At 45.6% G+C, this 21,916-nt stretch overlaps 1 protein-coding gene across 3 annotated transcripts in view; it reads left to right on the top strand.

The window, feature by feature from the left end:
* The window catches only part of INSRR (insulin receptor related receptor), a 69,048-nt gene extending 60,260 nt beyond the window's left edge, over positions 1 to 8,788 (top strand). For all 3 annotated transcript variants that reach the window (XM_063440247.1, XM_063440246.1, XM_063440245.1), the window contains 4 exons: positions 240 to 399; positions 4,092 to 4,221; positions 5,539 to 5,673; positions 7,076 to 8,788. In XM_063440247.1, coding sequence (XP_063296317.1) covers positions 240 to 399; positions 4,092 to 4,221; positions 5,539 to 5,673; positions 7,076 to 7,373 — 723 coding nt within the window. In that variant the 3' untranslated portion in view covers positions 7,374 to 8,788. The remainder of the gene's footprint in view (positions 1 to 239; positions 400 to 4,091; positions 4,222 to 5,538; positions 5,674 to 7,075) is intronic.
* Positions 8,789 to 21,916: the final 13,128 nt, after the last annotated feature.

The raw sequence follows: 21,916 nt of genomic DNA, 5'->3' as shown, positions 1-21,916 counted from the left end.
ACCCCACTCAGCGCGGGAGGGAGAAGGGGGCCGAGCTTCAACCCAGCGCTGAGGGACATCGGCACTGGGATCAGGTAATGAATTTTTTATTTACCGGGGAGGGGGATCGGTAGTGCCAGGAATACAGCTTTGTATCCCTTTAACAAATAATGCCCAAACGTTTTGGTTTCTATGACCCCGCAATGAACATGATTTGTGTTGTATATAGAGATTAACCGTTTCCCCTCTCTGTGTTAAAGAATAATTCGAGAGTATCTCAGCCATCCTTAAAGCGGATGATACAGATGACTGGAGAAATAGCCGATGGCATGGCGTATCTAAATGCAAAGAAATTTGTGCACCGAGATTTGGCTGCCCGGAACTGCATGGTGTCAGAGGATCTTACCGTTAAGATTGGAGGTGGGTGACGGCCGGGTACTAAACCAGATTAATGTTATTACATTTCAAGTCTCATTATTTAATCTTGGAGGAATTCCTTGACACATCTGGCTGAGCTAAGGTGTGTAGTCACTAGTCTCTGGTATGTGTCCTTTTTAGCTTCATTCTGGTCACTGAATTGTGGAGTGGTCAGAATAAGATATGACCTTGAACTCTGCAGGAAACGTTACTCACATCTACTGAATGTGATTTCATTAAGCACCATCTGAATAACTAATGATTTATTACCCCAGTGGGGTGTGTGTATATTCTTATTCTAGATAAATATACCAACACATTATATGTAATCGCAAAGACAGCCCAGCCTGATAATAATCCACTCTGTATCTATAATGGGCTGTGTATTTGTCTATGGATTTTATAACCAGCAGAAATTCTATCACATCTACACCAGGTTGATGACTGTGTGGACTCCTTACTAACGGAATGTTTCAGATAGTTTTATAAACTATTGTATAGTGTAAGGAAAATTGGAAAACGAGAGCCGAGATAGAGAAACTAATCTCAAACTAGGGGTCTCGCTGTCCATGCTCTCAATTAATGGGTCAGTCCAATCCTCATTAAACACCCATTGTTGTATTGTAAAAACAGATTCAATGTACACGGTTTAACCACAACATTAAACCACTGGCAGGTGCAGTGAATAATATTTAGTATATTGTTACGATGGTAGCTGTCAAGGGGTGAGATATATTGGGCAGCAAGTGAATTGTCTGTTCTTGAATTGCATGTGTTGGAAGCAGGAAAATGGACAAGTGAAAAGATCTGAGTGATTTTGACAAGGGATAAATAGTGATGGCTTGACGACTGGGTCAGAGCATCTCCAAAATGGCAAGTCAGGTATTCCTGGAATGCAGTGGTCAGTACCTACAAAAAGTGGAGCAATGAAGGATAACTGGTAAACCTGCATCAGAGTCATGATTGTCCAAGGCTCATTGATGTTCTTGGGGAGCGAAGGTTCACCTGTCTGGTCCAATCACACAGGAGAGCGACTGTAGCTCAAATTGCTGAAAAACGTAATGCTGGCCATGATAGAAAGGTGTCAACACACAGTGCATCACAGTTTGCTGCGTATGGGGCTGCGTATCCGCAAACTGGTCAGCGTACCAATAATGAGCCCTGTCTACCGCTGAAAGCGCCTTCATTGGGAACGTGAGCATCAGAACTGGACCACTGAGCAATATAAGAAGGTTGCCTGACCTGATAATTCACGCTTGCTTTTCATGCTGGCCATGTACATGTGTATTGTTTACCTGGAGAAGAGATGGCAGCAGTATGCACTATGGGAAGAACACAGCCCCCTGCCACGCTGCAAAAATTGTTCAGGAATGTTTTGAGGAACATGAGTTCAAGGTGTTCCATTGGCCCCCAAATTCCCTAGATCTCTGTGGGATGGGCTGGAACAACAAATCTGATTCCTGGAGGCCACACCTTGCAACTTGCAGGACCTGAAGGATCTGCTGCTAATGTCTTGGTGTCAGATACCATAGGACACTTTCAGAGGTATTGGGGAGTCCATGCATTGATGCATCAGAGCTGTTTTGGCAGCACGAGGGGGATCTACACAATTATAGGCAGGTGGTTTTAATGTTGTGGCTGATCAGTGTGGGTTTTAACGTTACTTTACTCAACGCCAGGCCAAGTTCTCTCCAAGCCTTTTTGCATTATTGGTCACTCCACATCATCTTCATCTTCTTGGCTACACCGAGCACACCATGTGTGTTTGTGAGAGGGCTAGGATGACAAAGTCAACAGAGGGAAGCGACAACTGAGCTATGGGCAACTTTGCTGGCACGCTCACTGTCTGATACAGCACACAGTGCGTGCTGACTCTGGTGCACAGGACTCACTAAAGTGAGTATAAACTGCATTTCAAATTTAGGTCCATAATAATCGAACTTTCCAGTTTGGCTATTGTGTCTTTAAACTTGAAATTCACTTTGACTTTCCTATTTCCCACGTTAGTGAATAAGGTATGCACATAATTGACATTCGCAACATGTAACAAGTCAGTGGAGTCACACATCCAACAGCAAAGTGCAAATGCAGACTCCACTCTAATGGTCAAGGTGTTTGAAGTAGTATCTGACCATGTAAACAATGCCATCCTGTGAGAAACCACAATGCTTACATTGTGCCCAAGCCACAATCACTAAAGGCACTTCGTCCTTAAGTGATATCTTAAAGAACTCGGTGCCCACTCTGTAATTGTAAGAGTTCTGTTCCTTAACTTTAATATAATAAGACTGTTTGTTTTAAATTGTACAAGATTACTTAAAATCACCTATCTCTGCAAAAAAAGAGGGTTCAGTTCCATCATACAGCCATATTGTGTTAATCACTACTTTACATTAGCACAATATCGGTGGCTCCTACACTAATTCCTTCACAGCACCCCAATATCGGTGGGTCCTACACTAATAACGTCACAGTACCCCAATATCGGTGGGTCCTACACTAGTTCCAACGTGGGTCCTACACCAATAACGTCACAGCACCCCAATATCGGTGGGTCCTACACTAGTTCCAACGTGGGTCCTACACTAATAATGTCAAAGCACCCCAATATCAGTGGCTCCTACACTAATTACTACCCCAGTACCCCAAGATTTTTATTATATTTGGGGGGCTAGATAGTGATTTTAACACTCAAGGGTCGGGACCACAAACACCCTAACGTTTTCCTTTGTTATATTCTTTAGCACTGTTTAAATAGTTGTGATGGTGTCTGGTGAGAGTGCTGCTGTCAGTAGGTTGGAGGATTTAAATGACCTACCGGTATCTGGAGCCATGGATTGGCAGCTCTCTGCGCAGAGCCAGCCCGGGGTGTGGTGCGCAGCTCAACTCATTAAACCGCTTGGAAAGTTTTAACAACCAAACCTGGAAGGGCACTTTGGCAACATAAACACTACTGTGCAATGTAGTGGTTATGGTGCTCTAAATGTGTTTCTATAATTTTGTGGAAATTTTAGGTTAAACCACACTCTGTGCGTTTCTCAGGGCAGTCTATAAGAATGGCAGTTACTCTGGGTGGTGGCAGCAGTGAAAGATCCAAAGTTGAGCTATTCCTATTATGAACAGACCATGCTGGGGACTGAACACGTCTTTACTACATACACCCCCGATACAGCTCTGCACCCCACGCGCCCCCGATACACTCTGCGCTCCCGATAGAGCACTGCACCACCACACGCGCCCCCGATAGAGCTCTGCACCACCACACGCGCCCCCGATAGAGCTCTGCACCACCACACGCGCCCCCGATAGAGCTCTGCACCACCACACGCGCCCCCGATAGAGCTCTGCACCACCACACGCGCCCCCGATAGAGCTCTGCACCACCACACGCGCCCCCGATAGAGCTCTGCACCACCACACGCGCCCCCGCTAGAGCTCTGCACCACCACACGCGCCCCCGCTAGAGCTCTGCACCACCACACGCGCCCCCGCTAGAGCTCTGCACCACCACACGCGCCCCCGCTAGAGCTCTGCACCACCACACGCGCCCCCGCTAGAGCTCTGCACCACCACACGCGCCCCCGATAGAGCTCTGCACCACCACACGCGCCCCCGCTAGAGCTCTGCACCACCACACGCGCCCCCGCTAGAGCTCTGCACCACATGTGCCTAATACAGTTCTGCTTTCCTGCTAGATTTCGGAATGACCAGAGACATTTATGAGACGGATTACTACAGGAAAGGTGGAAAGTCGCTTCTTCCAGTACGATGGATGTCTCCTGAATCCCTGAAAGATGGAATCTTCACCCTACATTCTGATGTCTGGTAAGGATTCCCTGGCTGACAAACTCCCAGCACCTCTAGCCACGCCCACATATTACACTAGGAAACTTCCTTATTGGAAGTACCCTCAGTATGTACTCCGCTGCTGACATCACTCTGCCCACAGCCAATCACTGTCCTCTTATTATCTGTGCATAGTGATTGGCTATGGAGCAGAGGAGCCCGGCTTACCGTGATCTCTCATTGGCGGAGTACGTACGCAGATTCCATCTAATAAGGAAGGTGCTTTGTGAAAAGATGGAGCATAGCTGAATGGACGGGTCAATGCTGCAACACCCATCTATTATTTATTAATTATTAAGAGATCTGAAGATGTAGAAAGCCAGAGCACTAGGCCAAAATCTCATGTTGGTGCCCAGAGCGTTCCCCTCAGTGTACTCAGGAGATACAATGCTTTGGGCTAATTACAATTTAGAGTCACAAGTCTTCAAAGACCACAGGTGCTGATACGGATTTAAATCCTGGACCACCGGTGAATGTACATAGTGTGACCAACTGGCCGACATATTGCCATTCGGTGTGGGCAGAGTTAAACCTATTGTGCCATGATGGTATTGGAAGACAGGCTGTGTGTATAACTCCTATACGATTTGAGTACGTATACACCTTTTATACATATCGTTTGGGGCGCAGTCTCCTACACTTTATAACTTACAAGGTTTGGGAATCCTTGTATTGGTTACTGCTGCCCACAATCATCCTGTGCTCAATACTATAGTGAGCGCCTATCACTTTCCTCCACGTGTTATTCACACTTTTTATCTCACTGTAAGCACTTTTGCTACACCAGGATTGTCCTGGCTCATAGCTCCACAGAAACTAGAGACAAATATTATAGTATAGCAAACAAGGAACACGGTCAGGGACATTCGTGATCACAAGGCAGACCACCGGCTATTGTAGAAATACTACCATGGTCTCTACTATCTGCCCCGTGTCACACATAGGTGTTTATTCAGTCACTAGGAATTGATCCCGGTATTACACATTTTACACCAAGTTTATAACCCTGCTCTTATACATCGTCACAGCCTTGACTGACAGCATTTCAAACTTGCCCCAGATCAGCCATCCTTTTACTCATAGGGACACCGTTTTACTCATGGTTATAATATGAAAATACACCATCACAGCTGAGTAATATCTGTTTATCAGATTGTCTGATCTTTGACTTAATTGCTAGAAGATAGTATAAAAATTCAGATACATTTTTCAGATTGTGATAGGCTTTCCATTCATTCAAAATATGTTTTCTTTTCTGTCGCCATAATGAACATGTTGTTCGGTTTGTTTGTGTAGGTCATTTGGCGTTGTACTGTGGGAAATCGCAACATTGGCCGAGCAGCCATATCAGGGCTTGGCTAACGAGCAGGTTCTTCACTTTGTGATTGACAATGGAACCTTGGAGAAGCCAGACAATTGTCCTGACAGACTGTAAGTACTCGCCTAACTCTCGATTACAAATATAATAAGAGCACCCTCAAAGGTAGAATTCCAAGCACCATTTAACCGCACTGCCGCATGCTGTAGTGGCTATAGTGCCGCTAGAGGCACTTCCGCGCTTCTCACTGTGATTTTCACAGTAAGAAGATGCCAGTGTCCCTAGGAAAGCATTGAGAATGCTTTCCTTTGGACTGGCTGAATGCACGCGCGGCTCTTGCCGCGCATGCGCATCCAGCCGATGACGGCCAAAGGAGGAGAATTCCCCGTGCCGAGGGAGCCCGGCGCTGGAGAAAGGTAAGTGTTTAACCCCTTCCTCCCCCTTAGAGCCCGCCGGGAGTGGGACTCTGAGGGTTGCGGGGACCTATTAACGCCATAGTGCCAGGAAAACGAGTTTGTTTTCCTGGCACTATAGTGGTCATTTAACTTAACCCAGCAACAGTCAATGGATGGAAGCAGTGTGGGTACCTTGGAGGACCCAAGTAAATGTCCAACCATGTGTAAATGGTTTGACGGATTATGCTGGGATGGAGCCAGGGCACTCCCGGCACCATTATCACTACAGCGTAACCTGTGTGAAGAAATAGGACTGACCTTGATCTCCATGCCTTACATCAATGAGAGAAAATCTGTATCACTCCCAGGAATCATGGTCACTCCAAATGTCCTTGTCAATTATCCATTGATTAACATTTATTGACATAACTTACAGCAGTGATATTTCCACACACTTTGTAAAGATACACAAAAACAAGTCCTGCGCTCAAACTCCCAACGACCATAGTACACATCAGCAATACATAAAGTAAAAATGTTACCTGCGCTCTTCCCAAATCCCTATGTATATTTAAACAAATGGAGGTTATTTCGTTTCTCCAATGACCACACAGAGACGGACCCACTTAAGGTTTACCTTGACGTGGCAGGCGGGCATTCCCTCTAGTGGCCATTGGAGAAACTAAATAACCTCCATTTGTTTAAATAGACATAGGGATTTGGGAAAGAGCGCAGGTTACTTTTTTACTTGTACTTGTTGTTGGTGACCATAATTAGGGAACGTGAAATTAAAAAGCAATGATTCTTACCGTGGGTATTCACCCTTGTCTAGATAAGCCAAAATGTTTCTTCTCTCTGGCCAAAGTGAAAGGAACGTAAATTGATGGATATTGTCAGTCTTCTTAAGAATAGAACAGCACTCGCCACTAAGAAAAAAAGTCAAAAGATAAATGCAATTCGTATCCTTTTCTCTGTTTGTGAATAGGCCATCAAACTCTCAATAGATCAGTAATTCCTAATTATTCAACTTTGTGATAAGTCTATGTTTGGTGATATGATGTATTTTGAGTACAATTCCTCTGGTTTGTTTACTACTTGAATGTTCTTGTTCTCCATCCAGACATGAGCTGATGACCTGGTGTTGGCAGAAGAATCCCAAGCAACGCCCAACTTTCATCCAGATTTTGGAGAGTATAAAAAATGAACTACATCCCACGTTCAGGAAGGTGTCTTTCTTTTACCAAGGGGATCACAAACGGAGGGAGTCTGAGGCATCTGACACAGAAGTAGACCAGTCCCAGAAAACACTTCTCGATCAGACTCCACCTGCTCCACCGTTCAACAATTTTTCTTCTTTGTGCACAGTGCAGAAGATTGACCTTTTAAATGCCATATATGGCAAAATGGATCTTAAGTAAGAAAATTAGCGTCTGCACAAAACTGAAACTAGTGGATTTTTATAGTCTGTGAACAGATCCCAACTTCTGGGCAAAGAATGCAGAACGCAGACATTCTATATGTGAATTATCACGCCTTACGTCTAACAAGCAACCCCGCTCTCATCTGATGATCCTGATTTAGACTGCCCAACGGGGCTGCAACTGTGAAATGTTATAACTCTATCTGCAGGAACAACCATATTTCATTAACAACTTATGTGGTCTGTTCTTCTGTAAATGAAGATGTGTGTTTTTAACGTGCGTATCTCAGGTGTACTAAAAGATTGCGATTTGTTTGTAGGACATTTTAATATTGGCATGATGTGTGGTAAAAGCCAAACTAATCCAGTTGGGCTACTTTGTGAGGGGCCTCCTGCCCCCCAGTCAGTCATTCTCCTTTTAACTTATATTTAGACATTTTTATAATATGGGGCCAACGGCCCAGAGCTTAGAAACACTTTTGCCATTTTAACAGCAGTCACCATAGCACAATGTGTACAGGCGTTTCCTGATTATAAGATCACACTGATTCGAAATCTCTGATTTCAGAGCTAGAACAGTGAACATCGCGTTGACTTGAAAGCTGCTGGTCACAAGAGAAATACTTTAATTTCTTGCTAAAAAGTCTGATCTTACCAGATCATATTATGTTTGTAACACGTAGAACATGCTAATGTAGGAATTCTCACACGCTGCACTTGTTTCATATACAGTTTGAAAAAGGTTTTTACTTATTTTATGTTGTGTAGAATTGTCTGCTGCAAGATTTAAAGCTAAAGCACTTTACTGAGGCCAGCAGAGCTGCCAGTCTGAGGGGTGGTGAATGTTTGTCATTCAAATTGCCTGTAGATGTGGGCTGCTCAGTAGCTCACAGTTGCAGTGGAACTACAAGCCCCATGATGCTCCGAGCATACTAGTAGCTTGGACGTGCAGACTGCTGGAGAGTTAGATGTTGGCCACCACTAATCTATGGAATATTAACGAATTGAACTTGCAGCCCAATCTGCAAATCTAAAGGGCATTTATAAAACTTGTTTTCCCAGAATTGTCTGGCTTGCCATGGACAAGGTCATATTCTAACCTCTCTTTTTGATGGTGCTTTTCATTTTGGAATGTGTATTCATTATTGGACCTCATTCACATTGGAGTGGTATGTAGTAGGAGAAGGACCTCTTTGTGGACTGTTTCATGGTCCCTTCTGAATCCACTGTACAGCTCTCCGTTGGTAAAAACTCCTTCCAAGCTGATCAGACCGTGCCTATCTGTGTACAGGACAGGAGCTAGGTGTACTGATAAATGTATTCGACACGTAAGATTATCATTTTGTTCACAAACATTCATTAAAGCCAGTGGTAACTTAAATGTTCAATTAAATTTCCAAATGAGATTTTAAAGTTGAATGGATTTGATTTTTTTCATATTATATAAATGGGAACAAGTCTGTGTGATTTGACTGTAATAATTGTGCTACAAAATAAGCCACTAATCGTCAAAGTATCCACAAAAATAAGAGGAAAATCTTCAAATGTAAAACGTTTATTATAACTGTTGTCAAGGCCCAAATCTGCCTTAAAGGGACACTGAAGCCGTGGTTGTTCTGGTGACTAATTGTATTTGTTCTGGTGAGTATAATTGTTCCCTTCAGGCTTTTTGCAGTAAACACTGCTTGTTTCAGAGAAAATGCAGTGTTTACATTACAGCCTAGGGATACCTCCACTGGCCATGGATGACTAGTAGAGGTGCTTCCTGGGGCAGTGCTGCACAATGTGATTACCATTCAGTGTCTCCACCCTCTGCATGGAGACACTAACCTTTCCTCATAGAGATGCGTTGATTCCATACATCTCTATGAGGAGATTCTGATTGGCCAGGGTGTTTGACGCCTGTGGGGGTAGATCATATGGGAAAGCATTGTGTTTGGTTGGGATCATCAATTCTGATGATGTCAGCCAAGAAGGCAGACCAGGGGCAGAGCCAGCAGTCGACTGTAATAAAGATAAGATTTTACTATCTCAGGGAAGTAATGGGGGTCAGGGGGACTTTTAACACTATAGGGTCAGGGATACAGGTTTGTGTTCCTGACCCTATAATATTCCTTTAAAGTGTATGTGCGTTGAGTACACTGAAAAAGCATGAAATCATCAATATGTTGTACTAACACCAACATGGTCCTTGCCGCCGACTGACCTCCCTTGTAGACCATTCTTGACATAGACAGTAAGTGACAGGGGAGCAGAATCACCCTCCTATAGGCTGATCTTCTACTCTTCATCACAGCAACTACAGTGCATGTGCTGCAGTTGCTGTGCTATTTCTCTATAGAGAGAGAGGCAGGTGTTGTTCCTTTGCCTACTCATATACTGGGAATAAAACCAAAATATTGGTGTTTTGGGGATGTGTACACGAGCCAGGCCAACCCTGGAACAGTAGGATGGGAGTAATACTAGTGCGAAATCCACCGGGTGAGCATAATGGTGGATGGGACACAAGGCAAGTTATACCAGAATCAGCTATTCGATATTTCTCTCATAAACTGTATATTCATTCTCTGTGAGGAAAGGTGCAGTAATTGTGTCAATATTGATATTTAAATTACATTTTCGTATTATCTAGTGTAGTTCCTCCGACCTGGACAGGTTGAGGTCTAAGAGGACCATTGCACGGTGTCATGGATCCTATCTGTATCATGCTATGAATAGGTTTTCCACTGACGTAAGGCCGTATGTTGCTCTTCCCTATATTGACGCATATATTGCATTATCTGCTGCATCTGGGGTAAAAGAAGCCAAAAAGGCCTTTGTGAAAGATAAAACATAGCAGTGTTTACTCTGCTGTCAGGATTCAATAAACGTTGCTGTCTACCTTTGTAACACAGACCTGTATCCTAACCCAGCAACAGCCCCATGGCGTGGGAACCGATCCATCTGTACCATGCGGACTTCCTGAACACCTTCAAACGATCTATTTCTAGGACACTGGAAATATGTAACTGTGGGTTTGTTTACACCGCTAATGAAAGGTTCTCGTTAACACGTCAGGGTTCATAAAGAATCCAACATTATTTCAATAAGAGGGAGAGTGGAGACTAACTTTTGTGAATTAAATTTCTTATGATGCATTGCTTGCCCTATGGAAGGAATGCTCCCTGCAATGTATTGACCTACTATAGTTACATCCACTATTCCCCACTGTACCCCATGATCTCCTAAGGGTAGGGAGGCTGGATGGGCCTAAAAAAATGATACACAAAATAAAATAGACTTGTGTGTGCAAGAATGTGTAAATGTGTGAGGACGTGTGTGTCAGTAAGGGTGTCAGTGTATGTGTTTGAAATCCGTGCGATTGTGTGTGTGTGTCAGTGAGAGGGTGTCAGTGTATGTGTTTGAAATCTGTGCGATAGTGTGCCTTTTATTGAGAAAGTGCGTCTGTGTGTTCAGGTAGCATTACTGTAGTTCACCATTTATTTAGAACTCTTTTTGAAAAGTCTATGGGTGACATGTCTCCATATGTTTGCTGTTGGTGTTTGTTGAATTGGGTTTGTTTTTCCTGTGTGCTTGGGACATATCCCAGTATAGCTTGATTCATAATTTTGTTATTGAGAAGCATTGATTCATTCTGTGGCTGACGTGGCATCTCTCCTCCTCTCCATATAATATTTGCTATAACCGTGTCAGCTGAATTGTATTTATGTATATATCACTGCTCATTGGTTTCTGCCCAAGTTGGGGAATTAACATGCTTGCCCAAATACAGTCAACAAGCTGCCAATATTATCTTTTGGCTGAAATGAAAGGTCAATTTGTTACATGGAATAATTGCTATTTAATGTGGTGAAGGTGGGAATGAAGCTTCATGGTGAAGTATAAGGCAACAAGCTGGAAAATGCTTTTTGAAAAAGTTGAATTGTGTGTACCCCTGCCCGCGGAGTTGCCCCCTATTGCTTTCTGTGGACTGTCTGTGAGGCCAAAATAGGCGTTGGCAACGACTTGTCTGGCATTACAGTAATACTGCTGCGAGTACTAATACTGCATTATCACATAGTAATACTGTAATGTTGTATTATTAACCATTAGCAGCAACTTGTCTGGCAGACATTACAGTAATACTGCTGTGGGTACTAATACTGCATTATCACATAGTGACAGGCAACTGTTCTCCTACTCCAGAGGAGCTGACAGAGGTTGCGGACCACGTCGTCGTGGCAGTGCACGCTTCCCCACAGGTAAGCAAGTATTTAACTCAAGATTTCCTTACTCCTCAAACCGCTGGTCGCATTGCTCTGTTCTTTCAGACCTGGACGACCATCTCAGGAACTCCTATCGAAAGGTCTGATCGAGTCCGCTCACGACCCCGGAGGTTTCTTCAGCAATATATTTCTGGTAAAAATGAAAACCGGAGATTTCCGTCCTGTCATAAACTTAAGGAGGCTCAACACTTACGTTATGTACAGGCACTTCAAGATGTAAGGCATCCATCTTTTAAGGGACCTCCTTGAAGACTGAGACTGGTTCACGAGACTGGACCTCAAGGACGCATATTTGTCAGTACCCGTCCACTTATCCTGCCGCCGATTCCTCAAATTCCAGTGGCAAGGTCTTCCCTGGCATTTCACATGCCTCCCTTTCGGCCTCAGCTCGGCCCCGTGGTGTTTCACCAAATTACTGAAGCCAGTGGTTGCACATCTTCGGGCACGAGGAATTCGGTGCATTATCTGCCTGGACGACCTCCTACTGTTTTGCTCCGACAGGTCCAGACTGAATCAGGCCTACTATCCGCATCCATACAGGCCATTTTCCCCAGGACCACTACAGGGCGATGCAACGCCTGAAAGCCTCCGTTCTTCGCCTGAACCCTTCCTACGACCAAATGGTTCTGGTAACGGAAGAAGTCAAGGAGGAACTCAGATGGTGGTTGGACAGCATGGAGGCATGGAACGGGCGTGCCATCTTCGGGAACGCACCAGACGTCGTACTGGAGTCAGACGCCAGCCTCTGAGGTTGGGGCGCGACGAGCGACGGCAGATCGACAGGAGGCGCCTGGACTTCACAAGAGATCGACTTGCACATAAATTGCCTGGAACTCTTGGCAGGATCCTTTGACATTCGCAGCCTAGCGAGGGACAAATCGAACTGTTGCATCCTCCTCTGGATGGACAACGTCTCCGCGGTTCGCTACATTAACCGCCTGGGCGGAGCCCGATCAAGGCTCCTATCAGCGATAACGAAGGAGATCTTTGACTTCTGCCTACCCCACAACATCTCCCTCAAGGTGGAATATCTCCCGGGAGAAACTAACCTCATGGCAGATTGGTTTTCTCATCACTGGCGGGACAGCAGCGACGAGAGGCTAGATCCCCAGGTCTTCCAACACCAATCAGACAGGATTTATTTGCGTCACGCAATAAGCAGACATGGGATTACTTCAGCTGGCTCCCAGATCCGGAGAGCAGGGTAGTACACACGTTTCTCAGCCATGGCCAACCATGGGAGCGTACGCCTTTCCCCGATTCACTACCTGAAGAATCAACGTGTGTCTCTACTTCTCATCACTCCCTTATGGCGGGGCCAACTCTGGTTCCTGGACCTCCTAGTGTTGTCCTACGCGGATCCCCTACTCATACCATTCGATGCTCCTCACGGATCCGAAGGGGAACCCTCATCCTCTAATCCTGGACGATTGACTCACCCTGGTGGCTTGGACTCTTTCCGGGGTGCCTGGCAGGTTGGTGAGCTACCGCAGACTGCTAGGGACCTCATATGGGATTCCTGGGCACCAAGAACCAGACAATGTTACAGTTCAGCTTGGATTCCTGGTCCTCTTGGAACGCAACCTCGATCCGTTTACTGCCCCTATAACTTCCATTGTGAACTTTCTTTCCTATCTGTTCTCCACGGGTCGTTCCTACCGGTCACTCAAAGTTGTGCGTTCCGCGATTTCGGCGGCACACGTCCCCATTCTAGGGATTCCCGTGGGGAAGGATCCACTGGTATGTCTACTCTTGAGGGGCATTCGACTGCAGAGGCCCCCGGGACCCAAATACTCGCTTATGGGACGTTGAGGTTGTCCTACAGTTTTTGAGAGACTGACTTGGTAACGACAGACTTTCTCTCCGACAACTCTCAGCTAGACTTGCGCTCCTTCTTTGCCTTGTTTTGTTCCGTAGGGTATCGGATGTTCAGGCCTTCGACATTGAGGCTTTTTCGGTTTCTCCGGAGGGAGTTACCTTTCGAGTATCACGTCGTACGAAATCAGACTGTCTGTTTTCTACCCCTTTTTCCTTACTGATCCTCAACTCTGCATTGTCTCTACACCACGACGGTATGTTAAGGTTACGTCCCTGCTTCGGGTCTCTACTTCGGGACAACTTTTGGTGTCTTACGTAAGACCACATGTACCCGTCTCGGCTACTACACTCGCCAGATGGATACGATGGATATTATCACTGGCGGGTGTGGACGCGGCGTTCTGGGCCCACTCTGTTCGCGGGGTGGCCGCTTCCTCGGCGGGTGCTTCGCTAGCGGATATCCTCCGTTCCGCGGATTGGTGGCAGGAATCAACCTTTCGGACATTCTTCTTCCGTCCGAGTTCTGGTGCGGCCATGTCTCTTCTGCATCAGTGTTAAAAATGCAAAATAGGAAGCCTCCTGTCATGTGGTAAAATTTAAGATTATGCTAGCTTTAAAGGAAAACTCCAGTGCCAGGAAAACAATCAGTTTTCCTGGCACTGCAGGTTCCCGCTCCCTCCCACATCCCAATCCCCGGTTGCTGAAGGTTGCTTCAGTTACTTACCTGAGGCAGCGACGATGTCCCTTGTCGCTGCTTCCTCCTCCGCACCGCTCCTCCTTCAGTCTCGCCCACTGGCCGAGGAGACCTAATGCGCATTAGCGCTCCCCATAGGCAAGCATTGAAAAAGATTTTCAATGCTTTCCTATGGGGAATTGAGCGACGCTGGAGGTCTTCACACAGCGTGAGGATGTCCAGCGACGCTCTAGCAAAGAAAATCTTTGCTATGAGTCAGGAAGTGCCTTCTAGTGGCTGTCTAGTAGACCGCCACTAGAGGTGGAGATAACCCTGCAATGTAATTATTGCAGTTTAAAAACCACTTGCAGGGCTAAGAGTTGGGAGTTGGCACCCAGACCACTCCAATGAGCAGAAGTGGTCTGGGTGCCTGGAGTGTCCCTTTAATGTACCAATCTTAATTTGTTCGACTGTCTCTAACATCCCTCCCACATCCCTCCCTCTTTCCCCATGCCGCTTGCTGATATCATCTCCGCCTGCATACCAATGATCCCACGCAGTGCGGCACGAAATTTAATATGGTCGCCAATCAGGTGATCTTTCTCACATCCCTCCCCCTTTCCTCACGCCATCAATATCAATGCTATCTGCCTACATCTCCCATAATCCATCGCGGCATGGGCCGAACTTATTAGAATAGCTGCTGATCACGTGATTTTCATAATCAAATATATTATGTTAGCTTTGTTTTAAAAATATAATTATCAGATATCCACCACATATGTATGTATGTATTTACCGATGCATGTAAATCTTGTTCATTTTGAAAGTTACAAAACGCATCTGACAGGTTTACAGGTTTAATAAAATGTTGGCACCTTTTATTAAACCTGTACATTCCCTATTTATACCTGTAGGTATCAGGCTGTATTTTCTGATCGCCACTTGATAAAGCCTAAAGGCGAAACACTTTCTGTTTTTTTAATATTACTATATTGTTTTAATAAAGGTATTTTGGGCACTTTCTTACTGTGAGTAGCCATTTTACTTTTTTATTCTTTTACCATTACCATCCTTTTTATCCGGTACCAGAAGTGTTTTACTTTCCAGTGTGGATATTACACCAAAGAATAGGATTGTGGGGATTATACCACTCAAGCTGTATTCATTGAACAGTTAGTCTGTTCAATCAAATGTGAGTAACCACTTGTTTTTTTATTTTCTCACCTCTGGCATTTGATACTTTGAGCACTATTGCTGTTCCCTTTTTATTCCCCATATGGTTCCCTAATCAAGCAAGAATACAAAGACCTCACGTATCCCATAAGTGGGGATTATACCACTGTACGCTATCAACACTAGAGCTAAGTACATAGCTCTATAAAACGTGAGTAGGACAATATATATTTTATATTGCATTTTACCCCTTTGGGACATACTACACCAGCAGTTGTTGTTATTTTTATTTATTTCATATTAACTACAAAGACGTATTGATATCACTCTGAAGTATACACATACTACCAAAGCCTGTACCCCCTTTCAAAAAGTAACACCTTGGTGTTGGACTCATTCACCATATAGATTAGCTATCCTGGACTTTTGTCCTGGACTGTTTATTTTTCCTGTGTGTCGGTAAGTATCGTGTGCCTATCATGTCATGGTGTGTCGGTGTGCCTATCATGTCATGGTGTGTCGGTGTGCCTATCCTGTCATGGTGTGTCGGTGTGCCTATCCTGTCATGGTGTGTCGGTGTGCCTATCCTGTCATGGTGTGTCGGTGTGCCTATCCTGTCATGGTGTGTCGGTGTGCCTATCCTGTCATGGTGTGTCGGTGTGCCTATCCTGTCATGGTGTGTCGGTGTGCCTATCCTGTCATGGTGTGTCGGTGTGCCTATCCTGTCATGGTGTGTCGGTGTGCCTATCCTGTCATGGTGTGTCGGTGTGCCTATCCTGTCATGGTGTGTCGGTGTGCCTATCCTGTCATGGTGTGTCGGTGTGCCTATCCTGTCATGGTGTGTCGGTGTGCCTATCCTGTCATGGTGTGTCGGTGTGCCTATCCTGTCATGGTGTCGGTGTGCCTATCCTGTCATGGTGTGTCGGTAAGTATCGTGTGCGTATCCTGTCATGGTGTGTCGGTGTGCCTATCCTGTCATGGTGTGTCGGTAAGTATCGTGTGCCTATCCTGTCATGGTGTGTCTGTAAGTATCGTGTGCCTATCCTGTCATGGTGTGTCTGTAAGTATCGTGTGCCTATCCTGTCATGGTGTGTCGGTAAGTATCGTGTGCCTATCCTGTCATGGTGTGTCGGTAAGTATCGTGTGCCTATCCTGTCATGGTGTGTCGGTAAGTATCGTGTGCCTATCCTGTCATGGTGTGTCGGTAAGTATTGTGTGCCTATCCTGTCATGGTGTGTGAATTCCTGACGGTGCCCGGCAGTGTGCTGAACTGATTCCTGCTGATGTTATACTAGAGGTCAGCGTCTATTCCGGGATTGTTGCGGTCTAACCGCTTAGTATGGGAGCTGTGCAGCTTGATATGAGGCAGCTAAGTCAAAGGTGTGATGCGGGCAAGTGAGTATGTGCCTCAGGGGTGTGGTGGATAATGGGGGGCAATGTTTGGTGCCTCTGTTGTTCGTGTGTAACCCTAACCCATGGGGGTAGCGAGGGGGAAGAGTGTCAGTTGTAGAAGTTCTCTGCGTGTGTCTCCTTTCTATTTTAACAACTAACATTCATCACCAGAAAACGTATCAAATTATAAAACAGGTTGGCTACAGTCCATTCCTTGAGGTACCACTTTTGTGGTAATTTGTCCATTTTTATTCATAATTCCAGATTTAATGCTAAACTCCAAATCGCTTCTTGAAAGTAAAATGCAAACTTCCGGTATGGTAAGTTGGTGTATCATACCATTGCCACTAGAGGTCAGCATTATACAACTTGCTGTGCATTATCATGGCTCACTTACTAGAGGGTTTTTCAAGATTCAAGATCATTAATGTGCCTCTGAAGACATACAAATTTAATTTATGTATATTTATATATATATATACATACATTGTTAATGCAATTCTGTAAGCACATTTTTATTTTTTGTAAAAAAAAATTTAAAATCTAAAAATAAAGGTAGTAGAGTGATTATAATTTTACAGCGGTCAGCACAGGTCCCTATGCTAGTAACAGAGACAGAAGAGAGCAGGAGAACCCTCCTACAAGTGGTTATCCTGTTCTCCATTATATCTATTCCTTCAGCAATACCAAGATGCACTGGCAGTGAAGCCAGCCTGTTGGTATTAAGCAGAGAACCACTGCCTATTATGGGGACTCAAGCAGTGCCAATCGTATGTGCCCTTAGGGCCACCCAATTGGCATCACTAAATAGAGGCCCCACTGTTGCCGTTTAAGAGTGCCGGCAGGCTGGGGCAGAGCGCGAGGTAGCAGTAATCTTCCTGCAGCTCCTCTCTGCTCTCTCGCTCTGTATAGTGATGCCGGGAGCGACATATGACGTCATTCCGGCCCCAGCATCACTATAGGGAGCAGAGAGGAGCTGCACGTAGATTACTGCTCCCTTACACGCAGGAACAGAGAGCAGCCCTACTGGGACCCCAGGGAAAGATCCACTCAGCTCTCCCAAAGGTAAGGAGGCTGGGTGGATTAATATTAAAAATGTCAATTTGTGAGAGTGTGTCTTTCTGTATCTGTTTAGGTACCTGCACCCCTCCGATCACGAGAGAGGGGTTTCTACTTACCTTCTCTCCCACGCTGGGCCAGTTTTCTGCGGCTTGTCCTGCCTTCATGGCTGAGATAATCTTTATGGTCTCAGTTAAACCAATGCTTTCGTATAAGAAAGCATTGGGAGGATATTGTGCATGATCTCTATAGGTAAAATTCAGAGGGTGGAGATGCGGAGAAAAGGTGCTGCACGCTGAGGACTCCCTAGTGACTGTCACTCGAGGTGTTACTAGGGAGCAATGTAAACACTGATTTTTCTCTGAAAAGGCGGTGTTTACATTGAAGAGGCTACAGGCACCAGAACAACTACATTAAGCTGTATACTATACATTAAGCTGTATACTATACATTAAGCTGTATACTATACATTAAGCTGTAGTGGTTCTGGTGACTATAGTGTCCCTTTAAGAAATGTATGTTTCGCGTAAATTAAACTTCACTAGTTTAAAAAAAAAAAAAAAAAAAAAAAACTGTCTCCTAGATTTTAAACAAATGTATTAAGCCCTGCACTACACACAAGCACACAACTGAATTCCAATGGCAACAGTACATACAAATACACCCCTCCATGCACAAATATACTCTATAACAAAGCATGCTTACATTCACACATACAATCCAGCAAGGATGGGGAAATGGTAGATCCCCAGCTTGCACAGCATCATGGGAGTTGTAAGACAGATGTATTTTTGAGAGATTCTTGCGCTAGAGAGGGGCCCAAAAAATGTCCTTGCACGAGGTCTACATTTGTTCCACCATTGACATGAGTATCTTTATTGTAGGCATTTTAGCACAATCAGTTTGTATAATTATTTAATTCATTTAAAGTGGGCAAACCATGGCAGGAGGAAAGCAGCAATGCTGGCATTTAAAGGACTCAGATACTCCTGATTGCTGTCAGTGCTATTCTACTGCCTTGCCATTGTGTCTCGGTTTCAAATCTGTCTGTCAGAGCTAAATGAAGTCTTTGTGGCATCCTGCGATCAAGGAATATCCTATCACTGCACACTCACAGCAGGATTTAGCGCTTAGTGTTCCCAAAGCTGCTAATAATAAATAACATATTGTGTGCAAGCAGCTGGTGGGATAAATGACGCATTAATGTGCAGTATATAAAATATGCTAAGATAGGCTGTGCCTTTAAGACAATATTTTATATTAAAAAAAAAAAAAAACGGGGGGCGGGGCCTGACTGCTGAGCAGGGAGGACGTGAATCTCACAAGCTCCTGCAATAAGCTACACTCTATAGCAAATCTTACGCTCAAAAAGCCACTAATCGGACTACAACGGTCACCAACCGTAAAGGGACTTCAAGCGGAACAGAATGTTACCCCTCAAACGATGCTGTGACCTACTTTCGCCGATCAAGCAATCGAGGCCTACTCACAAGGCGAGCGCGGGAGGGACGGCCGCCCTCCCACCGCCGCGACTAGCCACCTCGACGACTAAGGGCCCCTGTCCCCCCCCCCATGGACCGGCGGGGGTTATCCCGGTCCAGACTCCACAGGGCTACAGAACCCCACAAGCTACCGGGATTGCAAGCAGCACTTACCCAGAGGCCAAGATGGCGGACACCGACCGAGCCTCCATGCCCCCACCTGCCCAACCTCTCTCAGCGAGGATGCCAATCGTGAGCCATCAGGAGGACCGCATAGCAGCGGCATTTGACCTCTTCTGGACAAGGTGGGAGGCCATACTGGCACAAAACCATGCAGCCGCAGCGTTCCCTCGACGGCCCGCCACGGCTCACACAAAAACGCCGGCGTTGAAACGCAAGGCTACGCCACCGACTGACACAAAGCTACAGAAGTTCATAAGAGCTCGACCCAGATCTAAAGGCAGCAGACCGAGCACCCGCTACTGCAAGCCTGAGTCCAGACAAGCTCGGAGAGCCACCAAACTCTGCCTGCCGCCCCACAAACTAAACTGGCGCACTCGAGGGGCCCGCACCCGGCCTACACCAGGCGAAGGTCAGAAAGCCGGTCAACACTCCACCCCAATGCAGCGATGCACAGCCGTAACCAGCACTCTGATGAGCTACACATGTACCTCAAAGGGACACACTGAACCTCACACTCGCCAAACAGCAAGGGGAGCGGAGACACTGTCACACCACAAGGCATACATCCCCCCCACCCAAGGCACTCACACAGGACTGGGAGGCAATGGAGGAGACCCTGCAGCATTCATGACCACGGGCGTCCATCCCAGAGCCCAAATTAAGGCCTCTAGATTGGGCATCGGCTAGGCACCAGCGGACTGTCATGCCAGGCTCCTTACACTCTTTGACAACGTATATGCCATGAGAACTATACATTTGATAAACGGCAGGCCTGCCTGCAAGCTAACTTTTTCTTGACCTAATCTATGTCCACTAGACAGACACACACTTTTAAATATTTTGAGCTAATACCTATACACACGTTAGAAGCAACAACTAAGCATGTTACAGATCATCACTTAGTGAGTCACACGCACTACGATATGCATCACGCTATTGTATACTCTTCTTCCTTTCCAAAAAAAAAAAAAAAGTGCACTGTTATTCATGCCATGCAAATGTTTTTCTTTGTCTACTGAATTTCTGGCGATAGCTGTTGTGGCATTGCTAGCTAAAATGTTACCTTTATCACCTATGCACGAAAAAAATAAAGAATTTAAAAAAAAAAAAAAAAAAAAAAATTAGAGTTGAGTACTGTTTTTACTGATCTGAACTAGCTTAGACTGGAATTTTACACACCTCTACTTTTTTGATCTGTCATTAATCTGATCCATCTCATTGTTTCTCTGTTAAACAAATGTTATTTTTATTGCACATTTATACTGTACGAATTCTCTACATTAAAGTTTAAAATAAAAAAAAGAATAAAAAAAAAAAACATGTTGTGGCGGGACCGCTGCCTAACTGTGAATTGCCCCTTTTCTATGTGTGGATCTGCCCTTCTAGAATGTGTGTTCCTCCTTTTGTAATTCTCTACCTTTCCTTAATTTTGACCTTAAATCCTGCACCTTTTAACGGGGGAGCTCCGTGTGCCGATACCCCATTTAGAATGTTTAGTTGGAATGTTCACACCTCGCTGAGGTGTGAAAACCACAGACCGCAAGCTTCAATCACGTGGAGGTGCTCCGGCACACGGATCCCCGTGTGTCGGACCACCCCGATACTACATTTAGAACTTTTAGTTATAATGTTCACACCTAGCTAACGAGGTGTGAAAACCGTAGACCGCAAGGGAACAAACGGTGCATGCTTCCCCTAAGTGGCCGCCGGTTTGTATCACCGAATGCCTACCAGGGGGAGCATTCGTCTCCCGAACCGGCCTGCGCGCACTGTCTTCGATCCCCATGTCGGGGATCGTCCTACCCACTCCCCACCGGAGCTAGAGTCACTTTACCTCCCATACCTGGCAGCTTCGAGGCTAGGCTCGTGGCTGCCCAGGAGAATGCTTTCTCACACTGGGTAAAGGGACGCATGCAAGCAGGGAATCTCTGGAGCTGTGAGTCGCCCTTTCACCCGATTGGGGCGGCGAAGCCTCTCTCGTCCCTAGGCACTGAAAGGCGCAAATTGGTTTTGCGCCTTTCAGCGGATTGGTGCAATCGGGTTTTGCGCCCTTTCTTCTGATGGGGCCGCAAAACTCCTTCTCCCGAGCGCTGATTGGCGCGATTTGGTTTGCGCCCTTTCAGCCAATTGGCTGTTGCTTGGTTTAGGCACGAAGTTTGAATTTGGTGGACTAAACCAAGCAATTCCATGGAACTACTTTCAGGAATGTACAGAGCCTCAAGCCCCAGACTTTGAAGGCTGATATATCAGGCTCTGTACAGCCGATCGCCCCCCTTTTTGCAGGCATCCCAGATGGGTTTTCCCTGGGAGATTCTCTCAGGCCAGGGCACCCAGTTAACTGTTGAAATGCTGCACAACCTCCACAGTTGGTGGGTAATTAAACCAATCCTGAGCTCCCCTTACCATCCCCAGACCAATGGCCTGTGCGAGCGTTTCAACAGTACATTGAAGCAAATGCTCCGTACCTTTGCAGAACTCACAAGGATTGTAAGCT

The sequence above is a fragment of the Pelobates fuscus genome, chromosome 13, assembly GCF_036172605.1.
Source record: "Pelobates fuscus isolate aPelFus1 chromosome 13, aPelFus1.pri, whole genome shotgun sequence".
NCBI lineage: Eukaryota > Metazoa > Chordata > Amphibia > Anura > Pelobatidae > Pelobates > Pelobates fuscus.
This window is presented reverse-complemented; position numbering and strand designations above follow the sequence as displayed.